The 15,227-nt window shown below is 35.2% G+C and overlaps 1 protein-coding gene across 13 annotated transcripts; it reads right to left on the bottom strand.

Annotated features, from left to right (window-relative positions):
• Positions 1-306: 306 nt before the first annotated feature.
• Positions 307-14,363, bottom strand: LOC144572096 (protein BREAST CANCER SUSCEPTIBILITY 2 homolog B-like). Of its 13 annotated transcripts, none has more exons than XR_013517680.1 (35): positions 14,070-14,363; positions 13,392-13,454; positions 13,101-13,205; positions 12,836-12,958; positions 12,606-12,728; positions 12,408-12,527; positions 12,216-12,305; positions 12,001-12,123; positions 11,800-11,910; positions 11,510-11,620; positions 11,130-11,240; positions 10,935-11,042; positions 10,642-10,749; positions 10,442-10,552; positions 10,304-10,345; positions 10,045-10,110; positions 9,080-9,626; positions 8,718-8,761; positions 7,936-8,063; positions 7,707-7,861; positions 7,299-7,421; positions 6,743-6,970; positions 6,451-6,532; positions 6,082-6,132; positions 5,913-5,988; positions 5,703-5,814; positions 5,507-5,578; positions 5,120-5,309; positions 4,706-4,888; positions 4,210-4,260; positions 3,850-3,992; positions 3,453-3,515; positions 2,815-3,040; positions 1,765-1,932; positions 307-617 (listed from the first exon to the last, which is right to left on the bottom strand). XR_013517680.1 is itself a non-coding variant. In XM_078321496.1 (35 exons), the coding sequence occupies exons 1-34, from the start codon at positions 14,206-14,208 to the stop codon at positions 561-563; spliced, it is 4,302 nt and encodes a 1,433-aa protein (XP_078177622.1). In that variant the 5' UTR covers positions 14,209-14,363; the 3' UTR covers positions 307-370; positions 513-560. The 13 variants fall into 13 exon arrangements, 9 of the variants coding, with proteins under 9 accessions (XP_078177622.1, XP_078177624.1, XP_078177625.1 ...); XM_078321496.1 differs by lacking the exon at positions 4,210-4,260 and having other exon boundaries at positions 307-370; positions 513-617; XM_078321498.1 differs by lacking the exon at positions 4,210-4,260 and having other exon boundaries at positions 307-370; positions 513-617; positions 9,080-9,623.
• Between the last annotated feature and the right edge of the window lie 864 nt (positions 14,364-15,227).

Raw genomic sequence — 15,227 nt, 5'->3', positions numbered from 1 at the left:
GAATAGACTGAAATTGGCGATCGAGCTAAAGAAGAGCAAAATATATACATATCTTATGTTCATAGTCCAAGGTAGTAGACCTCTACCTTTTTGGGTTTGAGTTGAGTTCGGACCGAGCCGAGAGAATCCAATGGACCAAGCCGAGTCAGACTTTATCCTTCAAATTTGAGCTGACTGAGTCGGACTGTTAATGAAGATTTAATAAGCCAGGCCGAGTTTCACGTTTGAGCCCACCCATTAGCAGACCCACGATCACGTAGCATCTTCTGCTATATGTTTTATTCAACCAAGAATGTGGATTGAAACTGTTGACGCAAATGTAGTCTTCTCATCTTTTTCAACTTTTTTTTGTACAAGTTACACTACAAGTGAAAGTAAATATATTCTGATTCTTTGGAATTGCATGATCCTGTTATTCCAACCTCAAAACAGATGATGGGGTGGATTTTGAATAACACGATCCCTGTGATTCAAAGATTTACAAAGATTTACAGTAGTTTTATTTCCCAAGTAGAATTGCCACCCAAATGCTTCCATTTATATTTTACAGAATTTAGCATTTAGCATTCTTGGCCATTGACCAAGAACAAGACTCGCTCTCTTAGCCTCTCCATAACCTGTTTAATTGACAAAAATAATTAATTAAACTGACAGATATAGCATTAATGAAAATATGAAACGTATGGCAACAAAAGGGAAATGTACACAGAAATGCAGATTGCAGTTCTGAATGTAATTCCTTGTATATTAGAAAATTAACTGAAAGGCATACTACTAATTCATTCACATAGTATACCACTACTTTAGATGTGTGGTGGATAGATTCATGTCATAACCTCTCTTTTGCACAATATACACATCTTGAGTGTTGTAAATGAAATAGCAGTGATTCAAGTACTTTGCATTTAAGAAATCAAATGAAAGCGCTTTAGGTGCTTTGAGATAGAGTCAAGTAAAAGCAGCTTCATAGGTTTAAACTTGAAAACCAAAATCCTAACAATTGAAAGCTTTATCCTTGCTACTTATTAGTTAGTAACATAGTACATGATGGAAATTGATCTTGGTAGTCAATAGTACTTCATCTACTTCACCAAAAACCAATATCTTGAATTTAAAGTGATTTAATATTCACTCTGCTTTAACTACTAATCAAATGCAAGGTGTATAACAATTCTAGACACATGATTTATACCAAGTACTGTCTATACATCAATGAACTATGCTATAAACGATCTATGCATACCATACAAATTTTTGGGGCAATATAATCCAAGAAGTTTTTGTTTCTCTTTTGTGGGTAATCATAACGAGTGTAATTTTCAATTGTACTAGTCATTACAGTGTTTAATGCAACCACTAAACTGCAAATCTATGTAATGTTGCAAAAAGACCTCAAGATGGACTAGAAAGTAACAATTTCAAGATGAAATATTTGTTAGCTTTACGGTACTTAAAGCCTTAAAGCCCCAGCCTAATTTCTAAAAGATGGTAGCTTTTCATCTACTAATTAAAATTGTCCATTTGCAAGCACCATAAATCGTTCATACATCTATTGCACTTCACTCGATGTATTAATATTGCATAAAAAAAGGCTTCACTACGTAGATACCATATTTTTTTTGGCAAAAATATGTCATTTAATTTGATCAAATTAGAAGTCTAATTAGATGCACCTTTTAGAAGTAGAGGGGCCTAAAATAAAATGCAGATAACCGCACAGTTTAGGGTATTGAGAGCAGTGCAGTTCTTTTTGCCATATCTTACCAAAGGAGAGCTCTTTGCCCATTTCTCAGCTGACTTGGCAACATCCTTAAGATGAGATGTATTAGGTAGCTGTGTTGAGAGAGAATAAGTGGAGTAATCTGTTGCCTCAGCCACCCAAATATTTTTTGTTTGATCTCTAGCACACTTTACGAGGTTTAAGAACCCAACCTAGGCCAAAAAAGGAAAAATAAATAATTGACAACCAGTGACAAGCACATGCATCTATGCATCAAGGATATCGTAGCATGTTAGAGGTTTTCCATTTTACACATATTTCGCCGTCAAACCATATTTAAGCATCCACGGAGCTCTAGATGACTTAAGCGATTAACCCCCAAAAAAGTACAGATTTGTATATATTCATAATGACAAAAGGCATTACCAGTACACATATTGCAAGGGTAGGCATAATGTACAAGTGAAAGACCAATTTTAATTATCACAGCTTTATTTTCTAGACCAGGCATCTAAAAAGTGTTTAGTGGCATTTAACACGGGTGATCATTTAACAGATCTACAATTAAGAGTGATAACGCTGATAAATCATGATACCAGCATTTTTTTTCTTATAAATTCTACTTTCTTTTCTAAAATTTTACAAAGTCCAAATTATATATAACATATATCTATACATTATAACATAATATTATATGAGTTATATCAAATTTAGGTTTCTAACATTATTATGCAATATACTAGTACTTCACCACTACAAGGTCTCAATTCTCAAAACAAAATAATATGTAATTGATTAATACTTAAATAATACAAAATCTCAAAGCAAAGTAGCAAAGTAATACTTAATAATTCAAAACAACAAACATTAAAATCTGTTAAATCCCTTAAATGCACTCTTTTAGAGCTCAAATTATCAGCATTTCCCGTCATATACTTTCTTTCAGATGATTTTAATGCAAGGGGCCCAAATCCATTTAAAAGATGTTCTTTAAAGGCTTTGGTCTCATTGCAAAAATAAGGAGGGCCAAAGATGAGATTGCATCAATTATGCAAAATGATAAGCATTTTTAAAGGGTAGAGAGAAAAAACTACCGTGCACCCTTCAAGGGTTTTACTAAATAACTCGAATGAACAATCATCTTCCATAACCGGAGAAAAGAAGCTGACAGCAAGGATGCAACTGCAAATTTCTCCTGTTTCTGTCCTGAATTCGGACTTGGATCCAGACCCGTCTACAATGAAAACCCATTGCCTCTTTTGTTGACCTGATAAATAAACATCTCCAACAAGTAGCACCACTGCTGCTAAATCAAATTCACTAAAAAAGAGAAAAAGAGAAAAAGACATAATGTCAGTTGCTTTCTCAGCTCAAATACAATTCACAAAATTAATTTGACATCCATGCCTCAGAAATCATCAACGTTTGTTGTTTCCTATTTTATATCTTGGCCGATGGTTCTTCCTGATAAACTAACTTCTTTTTTCAAGAAAGGTGAATTATTCAAATTTCATTGTACAAATGAAAAGATTTTCTATTTTGGCCATTTCCACACAATCCATCAATAATTAAAAGAGAGTAAAAAAACAGCAAGTTATTTGGTATTAACGGTACATACTAAAATCACAATAGTATATGTCAGTATTAGTAAGAACAAAACACTACCAAGATCTATGAAAGACCACATATACAACACTTAAGAAACCAAAACAGAAATTATTAATATCCTAACCTTGCTAGAGGTACCTGACCTAAGTTGGACAATGGCACAGCTCTGCGAGGTGCAAAAAATGATCTGTTCATCAATTGAAAAAGAAAAAAGAAAAAAAAAAAAAGGAATTTTCAGGGACTGAAACAAGTAGGTAGATGAAGAAGTTTCCTTATAAATTTATCCCATTTTAGTCACACAGGCTTCCATATGATTTTTTTAATTATTAACTTGTCGAAGATTGCTCTCCAACAATATTATAAGTAATATTCCACATTTAAAAAAGAGTAATACATAAATCCAAAAATGTTGTCAAAAGAATGATGGTAATACATAAATCAAGAAGCCTAAGGGGTTACAAGAGGAGCATGGGAGTGCATCATATGTGTGAGAATGAGGATAATTTCCTAGATTGACTTACTCAAAGTGATTAGCTTGTATAGACGACAAGGGTTTCCACATACAAGAGGACCCCCTAGCTTGCAAATAAAGAATATCACCACCATAGTTTGATGGTACCAGCCCTGTTACATGGTAGATTCCTCCTTCCATCAGATCCATTTTCTGTCAAATAAACAAAAAATATTAAACTAGCAATGAACTCATCGAGGAAATAGTTTTGCACCAAAAGATGCCTCCCATAGTGCAAACCCTTTCCCCTACATTGTCAATGATGGTCAAAATCAAGACCAAGAAGGATAGACATTTCCCACTTGTTGCAGAAGTACAAAAGATTCATGTAAACTTGGTATTGAGGTTTTGACAGGATACAAGGACTTGCCTAGATGATCAGAATGATGAGCAAGGAGGATATTTAGACATTTCTAGTCTGCTGCAGGGTAAATGAGACTCATGAAACTTTATAGTGTTGAGGTTGTAAGGATAAAACATGACTACAAGACAATGCGCCCCTAAGCATATTGATAACTAGATAAATAACAAACATAGAAATGTCCCTTGTCACTTGCACATTCAGAATTAGTTTAAGATAAACAAACTACTTTGGGAGCCAAAGGTAAGTAGGGTTTGATAAAGTATGCTCGTAACTAATATGATCATTTTGCCTTTCGTTGGATAAAGTACGCTATTTTAACTAATATCCAGTATTATGATCATTTTGCAAAAGTCTATCATTTACAATATGATATAATATTATGCCCCTTTTTTTATTTAAGGCATGCACTTAAAGAGCTTAGGATTCTGGTTATGGTTTGATGACATATTTCCTTTGGAGATTGCTACCAGCCCCCAACAACAAAAAATAAATTCAAACTTACATTTTTTTCAGTAGGGTTCCATATGGTAATCAGACCTTCCTTATTTCTTGATTTTCCAGATAAGCTTTTAACGCAAAGACCTACAACCCGTACTTTCATAAAGGGTGAAACATCCCTCGAGCCGAGCCCAGCTTGTTCTAGGGCATTCTCAATTTTCTTAATCAAGTTCTTTTGTTTAATATCCTTCAAAAAAAAATGAAATAAAGAACTGATAATAATAAAAAGAGGGATCGAAAGAAATTGGCTTAGATATATTTGGGTAGGATTGTAGTTGTGAGTGAATCCTTAAGAAGTCAGAATCTACATTGTTATTGTTACTTCTTAAAAATTGAGGAATTGCACAAGAACTTTGGCAACTTCAGCATATTATCATATTTAATAGGGGCTCACACACAAAGTTTCTTATAAAAGAACCTGTTTCTTAGCTTGGTAAGAGGAGAACATCTTGAGCTGTTCTGATGTCATCCCGGCCATTAAAATCTCTGGCTCAGCCGATCTCTCTATGAGCTTTGAAATCTTTGCCCCTTCACAAGTTCCATTTAAGTTTGTGTCTGAACAAATCTCTTGTGATTTCAAAGTTATCTCCTCTGCTAAATTTGATCTCCTATAATAAAAATGTTTTCAGTACAGAGGTTATGAAGAGTTCCAATAAAAACTAATACAATGTATCAGATTGGGACAATGACACTAGTTTAAAATTAAATAATTGCTTAACTCTGAATAAACAGAATTAGAACATTAAATCAATTAAATGAACATATAAATAAAATAAACTTAAAAAACGTAAAAAAAAAGTCAGACCTCTGGTGATACAGTTGAAGCGCTTTCATTTCCCTTCGCTCAGACCTCACAACAGACCCTCCATTACTAAGTCTGAAACACACACACACATAACGTTCAGTAAAAAAGGATGTACCAACCTAAAGTTTGGATATTGCAGGTAAATAACAAGTATTTTTACTATCCATACAAATGAAATATTGACCAGTAACCTCACCTCTCCTTGTACAGAAGGGGATATATCCTTTTTATCCCGACAAGCGTCAAGGGTATAGTACCACCTGAGCTTCTGATGCACCGAAATGCTAGAGGCGGCCCAATTCTTTTACCTATTGTAAACATCTTACGAATTATTACCATTCACTAGAGTTAGGCTTGCAAGCATTTGAAGAAATAACTAAATGAAAATAAAGAAAAAGATTCATACATAATCCTAGTGATTCATCCCAGCTTGCTCTGTATGTCCCATTTATATGCAACGCAAGGTTGACAGTTCCAGATGCCTGAAAAATTAAGATGAAGAGAAACTATTAATATATAGAGTACAAATTTTTGGGTCCTTCAATGCTTATTTGTTTTTCTTAAAAATCTACTACCTCATGGAAAGAAATAGGCCCAACCCAGCCACATAAAGATGCTCCTGAAATCTACACCAAATTAGAAGATAAAAATAATGAATATTAAACCAAACTTGATGTACAATTAACATAGCAATCTGTTCTAAAAGAGAAAATAATCACATAACATGGCATATTTACACAAGTGGCTCCCAAAGCCTGTATGGAAACATCCAAAAGCAGTTTTTGTGCCATTATATTTTCACCTTTCATAAGATTCCATCTAATTTTATATGTATTTTTCTTCTCTCTGAACTGGATTCACATTTAGTTGGAAGAGAAAAGGGTACAGCACAAGCATAGCAAGTCCTGGACATTATATGTGCAGCATTGAGTTTTCAAAATTACCCGAATCTTCTGTCCAATGAAAATCTTCTTAGAGACCAACTGTTTGGTGAGTAATGCATCTAAAGAAGCCTCTATAGAATACCTATCATAAAAGAAAAGATAATGAACAAATGAATAAAAAACAACGCAAATATATCGTACAAGAGAGATAAGAAAATAGGCATGGAATGAGCCATTCAAGAAAGAATTTCAGTAACAAATTGTATACTCCTCTCAATCCCAAAATCACTACATTCGGCAGTCTGGACTTCTTCCAAAATCAACTTTACCACAAGTTAAGAATTTTTCTTACCATCCATCAGTCAGTTCGATTTTCATGTTGGGGCAAGTAGTTGCACTATTCCCAATTGGGCCTTGACTATTCGAGTCATTAATTTTGTCATCCAGTTTAATTAAACTTGGATTGGCACAAGAATTAATATTACAAACACATAGAACCATCGTAGAGGCTGGTGAAACATCCCCATCTAATATTTTCTTTATTGCTGATCGGTGGCCATAGTTAAGCTCCCTCTCATACCTATCATGGAAAACACAAGTCAGTAAACATTTTAGAACGATGGTCATTCAAAAACATGCACGACAGGTTATTGTGGAAATTAGGGTCTATGCTCGTGTTTTCAAAGATGCCTAAAAAATAAAGAAAAACCACAATTTGAATCAAATTAAAACTTGGTTGCCAAGTTCCAAGGGAAAATTCAAAGTTAGGAGTGACTCAACATTAGTCATTGCATTATTGTTTAAATAGACAAAGAATGCCGGTGTAAATTGCAAACGCAATCAGCCGACGATACAGTAAATAATAAGTAATGAATTGATAATAACTCTAGAAAGCAAGTGAATTTTACCTATACTTTAATTCCTCTAGAACATTGGAAACAGTTAAAAATTTGCCAGCAGCAATCGATGGGTAGCATCTTTCATATGATGCAAGTTTCCACACAATCCATTTATAGTGATTATTGACCCACCTAAAGGAAAGAATTATACATAAATGAAATTTATTTTCCAAATATAGAAAAGGCCTAGTCATATAACAGCAGCATTCCATTTAAACACAGATTGAATCTAATAAACAGCACTTTTGTAGTACTGTGCAGCACCATGCTGGTCATAACTCTACAGGCACAAAAGATTCAACTCATAGAGGTAGATTTGTTTGATTCCCGGTACCAAAAATAAGTTGCATCACAGGTATCCACCAACCAAACATAGTGATTCTCTGGTAACATCAGCAACGAGAAAAGAAACCTTACTGTTTAGTTGCCTGTCCTGACAAGGCACCGGACTGGATCAGCAGAGCATGAAATTCATCAGAACCAACTTGGTTGAACCCGAGTCCACCATTTTTAAATACAAATTTCTCGGCATTATTTGCATTTATTTGTTTAACATCATCAGACACATTTTCCTAACAAAGTCACAATTAATTTTAGTTTCGAGTAAAAACAAGGAGTTAAGGGTTGAATTTGAAAATATTTTTACCTGGTTTTCATGGAGCGGGGGCCTGCTGAAAAATTCTCTGATGGTCTTTCTTTGCAAGTCAAAGGGATAATGGGTCGAGACACGTTCTTTCTGATATCCATTTTGTAATTTAGTTAATGAGGACGAACCTAAAAGAACGGTTTTTTTGTCAAATAAACTAAAGAACAAGTGCATTGTGAAGTATTAGTATCCAATAGAAGTACACATATGAAGCCAAACATAAGCGAAAAGTAAAATCTAAAACTCACGTACATATAAAATTGCAATTAAACATATTTCAATTAAGAACAACCAATCCAAAATATGCCTCTTTTGGCTCAGTTAACTAGTGTTCTAAAGTAGCAAATTTGTTTATTAAGTTAAGATTTGATTATGCAACTTTTCCTTGAACTTCGATAAATCACAACATAGCCCCATTTTGCCTATTTTTCTCAATTTAACAGTCGGGCAAGCAATTATGCCTCAACTATGACAAAAAGGTAAAAGAGTTTCTTTCTTGAGAAACAAACACATTTGAAATTGATATTTTATCTTTTTGCTTTTTAAATTTTAAATATTTCGTCCATTCTTTTTTAATGAAATGAAACACATAACAACCATGCAACAATTCTTCATTAGAAATGGGCCTCAAAAGGCCCTCTTGGGCTCAAACTAAATACAAGTGAATCAACTGATAGAAGAAAAAACTGGACCAATTTGTTGAACTTCTTCAACTTCTAGTAAAAAAGAGATATCCAAACGTAAATGCTAATGAACTATTGAATGCTTGATGTGTTGCTCACCATCAAATGCAAAAGGCACACTCCTGTTTAATGGAGCAACAAACCTGGATCAAATATTAAGCTTTAGTTAGAATAATATATAGATAAATATTTTATTGTTGGATAAGATTGTAGACAGATCTTGTCTTTATTTATTTCACATTAATCATAGATTTTTAGGAAGCTGGTGTATAGGTTTACAATCAAGGCTGGCAATCAAGCTGGTTTATAGATTTACAATTATACAAGTATGGTATCTCGGTGGCAACATAAAACTTTCAGAACCTTTAGAAAACAGTAGAATCCAATAACCACTATAGAAAAAGAAGTTAGGTGAAATCCAAATCCAATTGAAATATAAGTCAGGTGAAATTAAGTCAAACCTGGAACTTCGGGGTCTTTTAAATGGGGCAACTGAGCTTATCTTTGTGGGTTTTCTCTTGGAGGGAAAAGCATTCTCTTTTCCTTTTCCAAAATCCTTACAAATTTGATTTCGTACCTCATTTGCAGGCACCCCTGTAATTCTATTTTCATGCAAGTCCATTTCAAAAGACTTTGGTGCTATCTCCCCATCCAATCTCTCTTCGTTCATAATTATCTCATCTTCTGATCTTAGACCACCGAGAAGGTTCTTAGCACGAGCTAGAGCATCCTTAGAGACTGCGATAGGTCTCCCACTGGCAGTGCTCAGCCCTTGCTGTGCTTGGCATGCATCTGGATGCAGTTGGTTCTCTGGAAAAATGGAGTTACATCGGTTTTCTTTTCCATGGTTGAATAGTTGCGTGGCTGAAAGGTCATTCTCATCCAATCCCAATAAGGATTTTGCCCTTGAAATGCCCTCTGAAGGAAACTTCCTGTTATTCTCAAAGGTTCTTTCTAAATTTGTGAATGTATCATTTTCTGTGGATTGATTTTCCCGATGCAGCTCTGCTACAACAAATATTATATTTAATGTCAGATTCTAGATTATTCACACAGATCCATCAGAGAAACCGGTTACGTGAATGTTTATTTCAAGTGGTAACAAAATGGTCGCATTGGTGGAAGAAACCCTAAACACAGGGCTAGTACCAGTTTGCTAGCTTTCTGATTCGCCAACCATTTTACAATATTTTGTTTGATGTATTACTATTTCACCTAAACTGGTAGACCTGAAATTTATCATGCACTTGTTTCAACTTGGCCTTATACTTTATACCTTGGTAAGGTACTGGCTTCATTGGAAACATTCCAGCCAGAACATAAAGGAACTTGCAAAATGTTGGTAATATGTTACACGAATTGTTAATCCTTTGAAACTTCCTTAAAATTTAGAAGTTCCAATTATATAGTATAAGATTTTTGATACCATAGTTGTGTTCCGAAACAGTCCTTGCCATGTTGATTGAGCTCTGGTCCACATAAACAGATCGACCTCAATCATTTGCAAAATGTTGGAATACTTGCATGATATTATCTAGTGAAGAATGTAATTTAAATATTTCTGTTCATTTTAAATATTGGAACGTGTCAAATAATAAAAATGAAAATAATCCACACCATTAATGTGATTTTCTTAACATCCCTTGCCCTAAAAATTAAGCTCTGGTTGTCAAAAAGGGTCTGACCTGAACCATTTGCAATTGTTGGAACACATCCAGATCCATGATCTTGTAAAACAAGCAAGAAAATCCAAACATTATTCAATATCTATGCCCATCCTGAAATTAGAATACTCCTAATAATGAAAAACAATATTTACATACCGTTGTTGTGAATCTCCAATAGATTCCACGCTTTGTGAATTGAGCTCTGGTTCACAAAAACTGATCGACCTGACCCGGTAGAAAACATTGGAATATCTTCATGTACTTTATCTAGTACAACAAGTAAGAATTTTAGACTCCTTTTTATTTTAAACAACGGATGATACTTCTAGGGGTAGAAAAGAAACTGGTTAACTTACCACTGTGACTATCCAAAACAGCCGTTGCGTTTTCCAATGAGCTCTTCTTTACCAGCACTGGTTGACCTGACCCAGTTGACAACATTGGAATATCTTCACGTACATCAGCTTGTAGAACAAGGAAGAACTTTAGAGTTGCTTTTATTTTTTTTATCAAACAAGGGAAAAGAGCACACCCCTCCAACAGCATAGCCATCAGAAGAGTATACCTAATACCTCCCATTTTTGCTTTTATGTTAAATTAAGGAGATGCTTACAGCAGTTAAAATTTAAAAAGAAACAGGTTAGCTTACCACTGTGACAATCCAAAACAGCTGCTGCTTTTTGCAACGAGCTCTTCTTTACAGAAACTGGTCGACCCAACCCTGTTGCAAACATTGGGATATCTCCATGTACTTCATCTAGTAATACAGATAAGGAATTATTAGATATGCATTCTACATGTTTTATAAAATGTCTATTTATTATAAAGAAGAAAAAGTCTGAACCATTGTTGTAGTTCTCCAAAATAGTCTGTGCCTTGTGTATAGAGCTCTTGCTAACTGAAATTGGTCCTCCTAACCCGGTTGCAAACATAGGATGCTTTATGTATTCTTCATCTATTGAACAAGAAAATTTTAAGGACTGTTACCATCTATTCTAAAACTCACAAATATTCCAAAAGAAAAGAGAAGGTTCCATGCAGTTCTTATATTCCAAAACTGCCATTGCAATGTGAACTAAGCTTTGGTTCAACAAAACAGGCCAACCAGACCAGTCACCGGCATGGGAGTATATCTTCTGGCACAAAGAAAGATGCATTTCATGCATATTTAATGTTTAAGAACATAGAGATGTTTGTAATGATAAAAGTAGAAAATTTACATACCGCTGTTGCTATTTTCCAAAACAGCCCTTGCCTTTTTTATCGAGCTTTGGTTCACTGAAACAGGTCTACCTGACCCAGTTGCAAACATCTGAACATCTCCGTTTAATTCATCTGGAATGCAAGTCAAATTATAAGATACATCATCCAAGCCTGCCAAACATTTGGAAATACTTCTATAGAAAGAAAATTCTTATGTTTTAGTATTTCAAGTACTTTGTGATGTAAGAACTATGTTCTTTCATAATGAAACAGGTGGGTACTCCCCACTTTATTTAAAAAAAAAAAAATACCATTGTTGTTGTTTTCCAAAGCAGCCCTTGGCTTCTGTAGGGAATGTTGGTCTACCAAAACAGGTCCACGTGGCCCGGTAGAAAATAGTGGAACATCTTCATGTTCTTCATCTGGTAATGTAAGAAAAATATGCACTTTGTGTCTATTTTAAATTTTAAATCACATGTGATGGTAAAAAAAAAAAAGGAAAGCTTTTATACTGTTATTGTGATGTTCCAAAAGAGCACGTGCTTTTTGAATTGAACTCTGGTCCACCAAAACAGGTCGACCTGACCCAGTTTTGAATATGGGATGTTGCTCACTATCATCTCCATTTCCTTCACCTAGTTGGAAAGCAAGGTTAGTTATTTATTTAAGATTGAGACTTGTTCTGAATAAATTGTATTGACCAAAAAAAAGACTAGAATTTGCACACCAAATTTCTGATTTTGAAAAGCAGTCCTTGTGTTATTAGTTTCAAATAATGGAAGTTGGCCTCCAGGCCCTCCAGCTCCGATTCCTTCCTCTATGATAGGTAAAATAGCAAAGTGTAGGACATCAAACACAAACTAGTAAAAAGTTTCAAAGTCCAGATTTATTGTGAAATAATGAAACAGAAATTTCAAACCTATCTGCTGCTTTTCCAACAGTGTTCTTGCCTTGTCAACTGAGCTCTTATTCACCGAAACAGGTCGACCTGATCCAGTCTTAAAAAGTTGAAATTGACCACCGTCTCGACTTATGCTTTCTATAAAAAAATACATGTTTTATTTAAGTGAGATTACGATCAAAAGCATTTTAAAAATAGAAGACAAAAATCTGATACCAATGTTGTGGTCTCCCAAAAGAGCATATGCTTTCTCAACTGAGTTCTGCTTCACTGACACAACTCGACCCAACCCAGTTTGGAACAATGGAAATTCCATATTGCAATCCCCACTTCCTCCATCTACAATGCATGAATAAAATTGAAGTACTGATAATTAATACAAAATGTGTTTAAACTTGTCTATTTCAATTAAATGCATTGATATAGAGGTCAAAATGTATTCCAACCAATATTCTGATTTTCTAAAACAAATGTTTTCTTGCAAACAGAGTTCACAGCTGCTGAAACAGGTTGCCCAGAACTTCTCTGGAGCATGTCAAATTGGCCACCTCTATCTGCATGCCCTTCATCTAGAAAAGCAGAAAAATAGTTAACAACAGAGGAACATTTAACTTGATACCATGTATGTGTGAAGATGCTAACAAAAGTTACTCCAACAAATGAAAAAAATCTTAAAGACTTCAGTATTGATAGGGGGGGAAACCAAATTACCTTTGCTAACCTCCAGAACAGCTTTTGCCTTCTCAATAGAAGAACTGCTCATTGGAACAGACCTTCCCAATCCAGTACAAAATATTGTACATTGGCCTTCCTTACCTTCATAGAGAACAAAATGACATTGAGAACAAGAAATTGACATCTTAGTCATATCATTGCAAAAAATTTAATTTATAAATAAAGGAGTTTGGGTCAAGACTAGTATGGTGTACCTGTTGGGATCATAGATCAAATCCATCTTTGAAATGGAAATGGAAAATATTTTTTTAAAAAAAGAAATTTTACCTTTTAGCTTATCTTCTTCCTCTTTTCCTAATGCATCTTCTTCTCCTTGGATCTTTGGCCAAGCTGGGAAGAGAGTGAAAGAACAGTTCCATGATTAACTGGCATAATTTAGTGTCATCACCTTTTGGTCCATTAGCTTTAGAATATTCCGTTCCAGTATATATGATATATGTACTGCATTATTGATCATTTATAAGAGAGTGCTTAGTTCAGAAAGTTTTACTCGAGTGATGATCTGAAATCACCTGATTCATTCTTACTCAAAAAGAATATTCGCATTGGAGTTAGGAGCAACCACTAAATGCTGGTAATATTCTTCCAGAACAAACTAACTGAATGACATAAATCACTGCTTAGGTTTAATTTGAAAATCTACCTGTCCTCCTCCACAAATTAATTGTGAGAAATGAGGGGTTTTAAGTAACAAACCACCATCGAACTCCCTACTGAATAAGATGATTCTGGGTTTCTATTGGACTTAAGTTAGAGAAAGAATACACAAAAACCTCTAATTTTTCAATTTCAGTTAATAATCATAATCATTCGTCGATATCTGGGCCCCACGAAGGTGGTAGAGAACGGGGCCCAAATTTCAGTGAATGAATTATTCTCCTGTACTGAGGAAACCCTCAAAATAATCCACTGTGGTGTAGTTCAGTGGTGGGAGTGAGTGGCCACCTTGAAGCAATAGATCGTCCATTGAACAGCCTAGGGTTTCCTCCGACGGCAGTGGGTGCTGGAGGCGGCCGCAGTCGACGGTGGCTGATACCCATCTGACGTGTCCATCGGAAGTTGCTTCAATTTGCCACGCCTGCATCACTTGTTCGCTCCCGCACACAGTCGTTTTGTCTTTTCCTTCTCTCTTCGCGCCTCCCGAAGCAGCTCGAGAGAGAGAGAGAGTAGCTACATTAGGAAAATAATAAAGTAGAAGCCCATTTGTCTATTACTCTCCTCCATTAAACCCATGTCAGTGATACAAAGTGTATTGGTGTGATATCATCCAGGGTAGATACATTGCCATAATCAACATTCTGCGTTAATTACATGCACCCAGACCACTACACCGTCCACGAATACTTTTCTTAAAGAGCGACCATCTTTGTTGGACCCAGAATTTAATTGCGACGGTTCATGAATTAGCTGTGAGCTGGATTCAGTAGATCGCTGCAATGGGAAATGGGCGGGAAAGCGGAAAGAACCGACAATGCGTATTTTAAGTAATAAATTGAAAGAATTTTAAAATCAGAAATCAGAGACTGATTATGTTCTCTATTATGCATCTTGTCTTAAATTAAATTGGTTGTCTTGAAACTGCAACGGTTATAATTGATTGATATAAATTCAGATTGAATCTGAACTCTTCAGTTAAATAATCTGTCTTTCTTTAATTAAATACATCTTTAATATGTGTAGAAATTTAAATTTAGTTCAAAATATAACCGCTATTCACACATATTTTCACATAGATCCGCAAATTTTTTCGCTGATCCGTAAAAAAAAAAATTCTCTCCAGCGTGCTGTCCCCTCCCCAACCCTTTCTTCCCAAAGAAAAAAAAAACTAATCGGAGAAATTATCAAAGGAGAGAGAGAGATGGAGAGAGAAGAGTGATGTGGCCAGAAGTTAGGAGGTGATGCGTCGATGCCGACTTGCTGTACCGCCGCATCAGGGCCTCACACATGTCGTCGGAGGGGTTGAGAGAGGGTAGAAGCTCGGATTCAAATTTGGTGGTTCCTTCCCCATCGGAGTCTGTTGCTTCTCCGTCGGCTTTTCTCTTCATGGTTGCTGAGAGAGATGGAGGCAAGAGCGTGAATTTTTGGTACTTCCGGAGAAAAAGG

The sequence above is a fragment of the Carex rostrata genome, chromosome 20 (assembly GCF_964058835.1).
Source record: "Carex rostrata chromosome 20, lpCarRost1.2, whole genome shotgun sequence".
Lineage (NCBI taxonomy): Eukaryota > Viridiplantae > Streptophyta > Magnoliopsida > Poales > Cyperaceae > Carex > Carex rostrata.
Note: the sequence above shows the minus strand (reverse complement) of the source record. Positions and strands in the feature narration are given on the sequence as shown.

Bases quoted from the DNA above. Each gene is read 5' to 3' on its own strand.
- LOC144572096 (XM_078321496.1), bottom strand. From the start codon at position 14,208: ATGCAGGCGTGGCAAATTGAAGCAACTTCCGATGGACACGTCAGATGG. The intron at 12,528-12,605 runs GTATCAGATTTT...ATTTTTTTATAG, and splicing joins TTTGGGAGACCACAACATTG to AAAGCATAAGTCGAGACGGT. The intron at 7,862-7,935 runs GTAAAAATATTT...TGACTTTGTTAG, and splicing joins CCCCGCTCCATGAAAACCAG to GAAAATGTGTCTGATGATGT.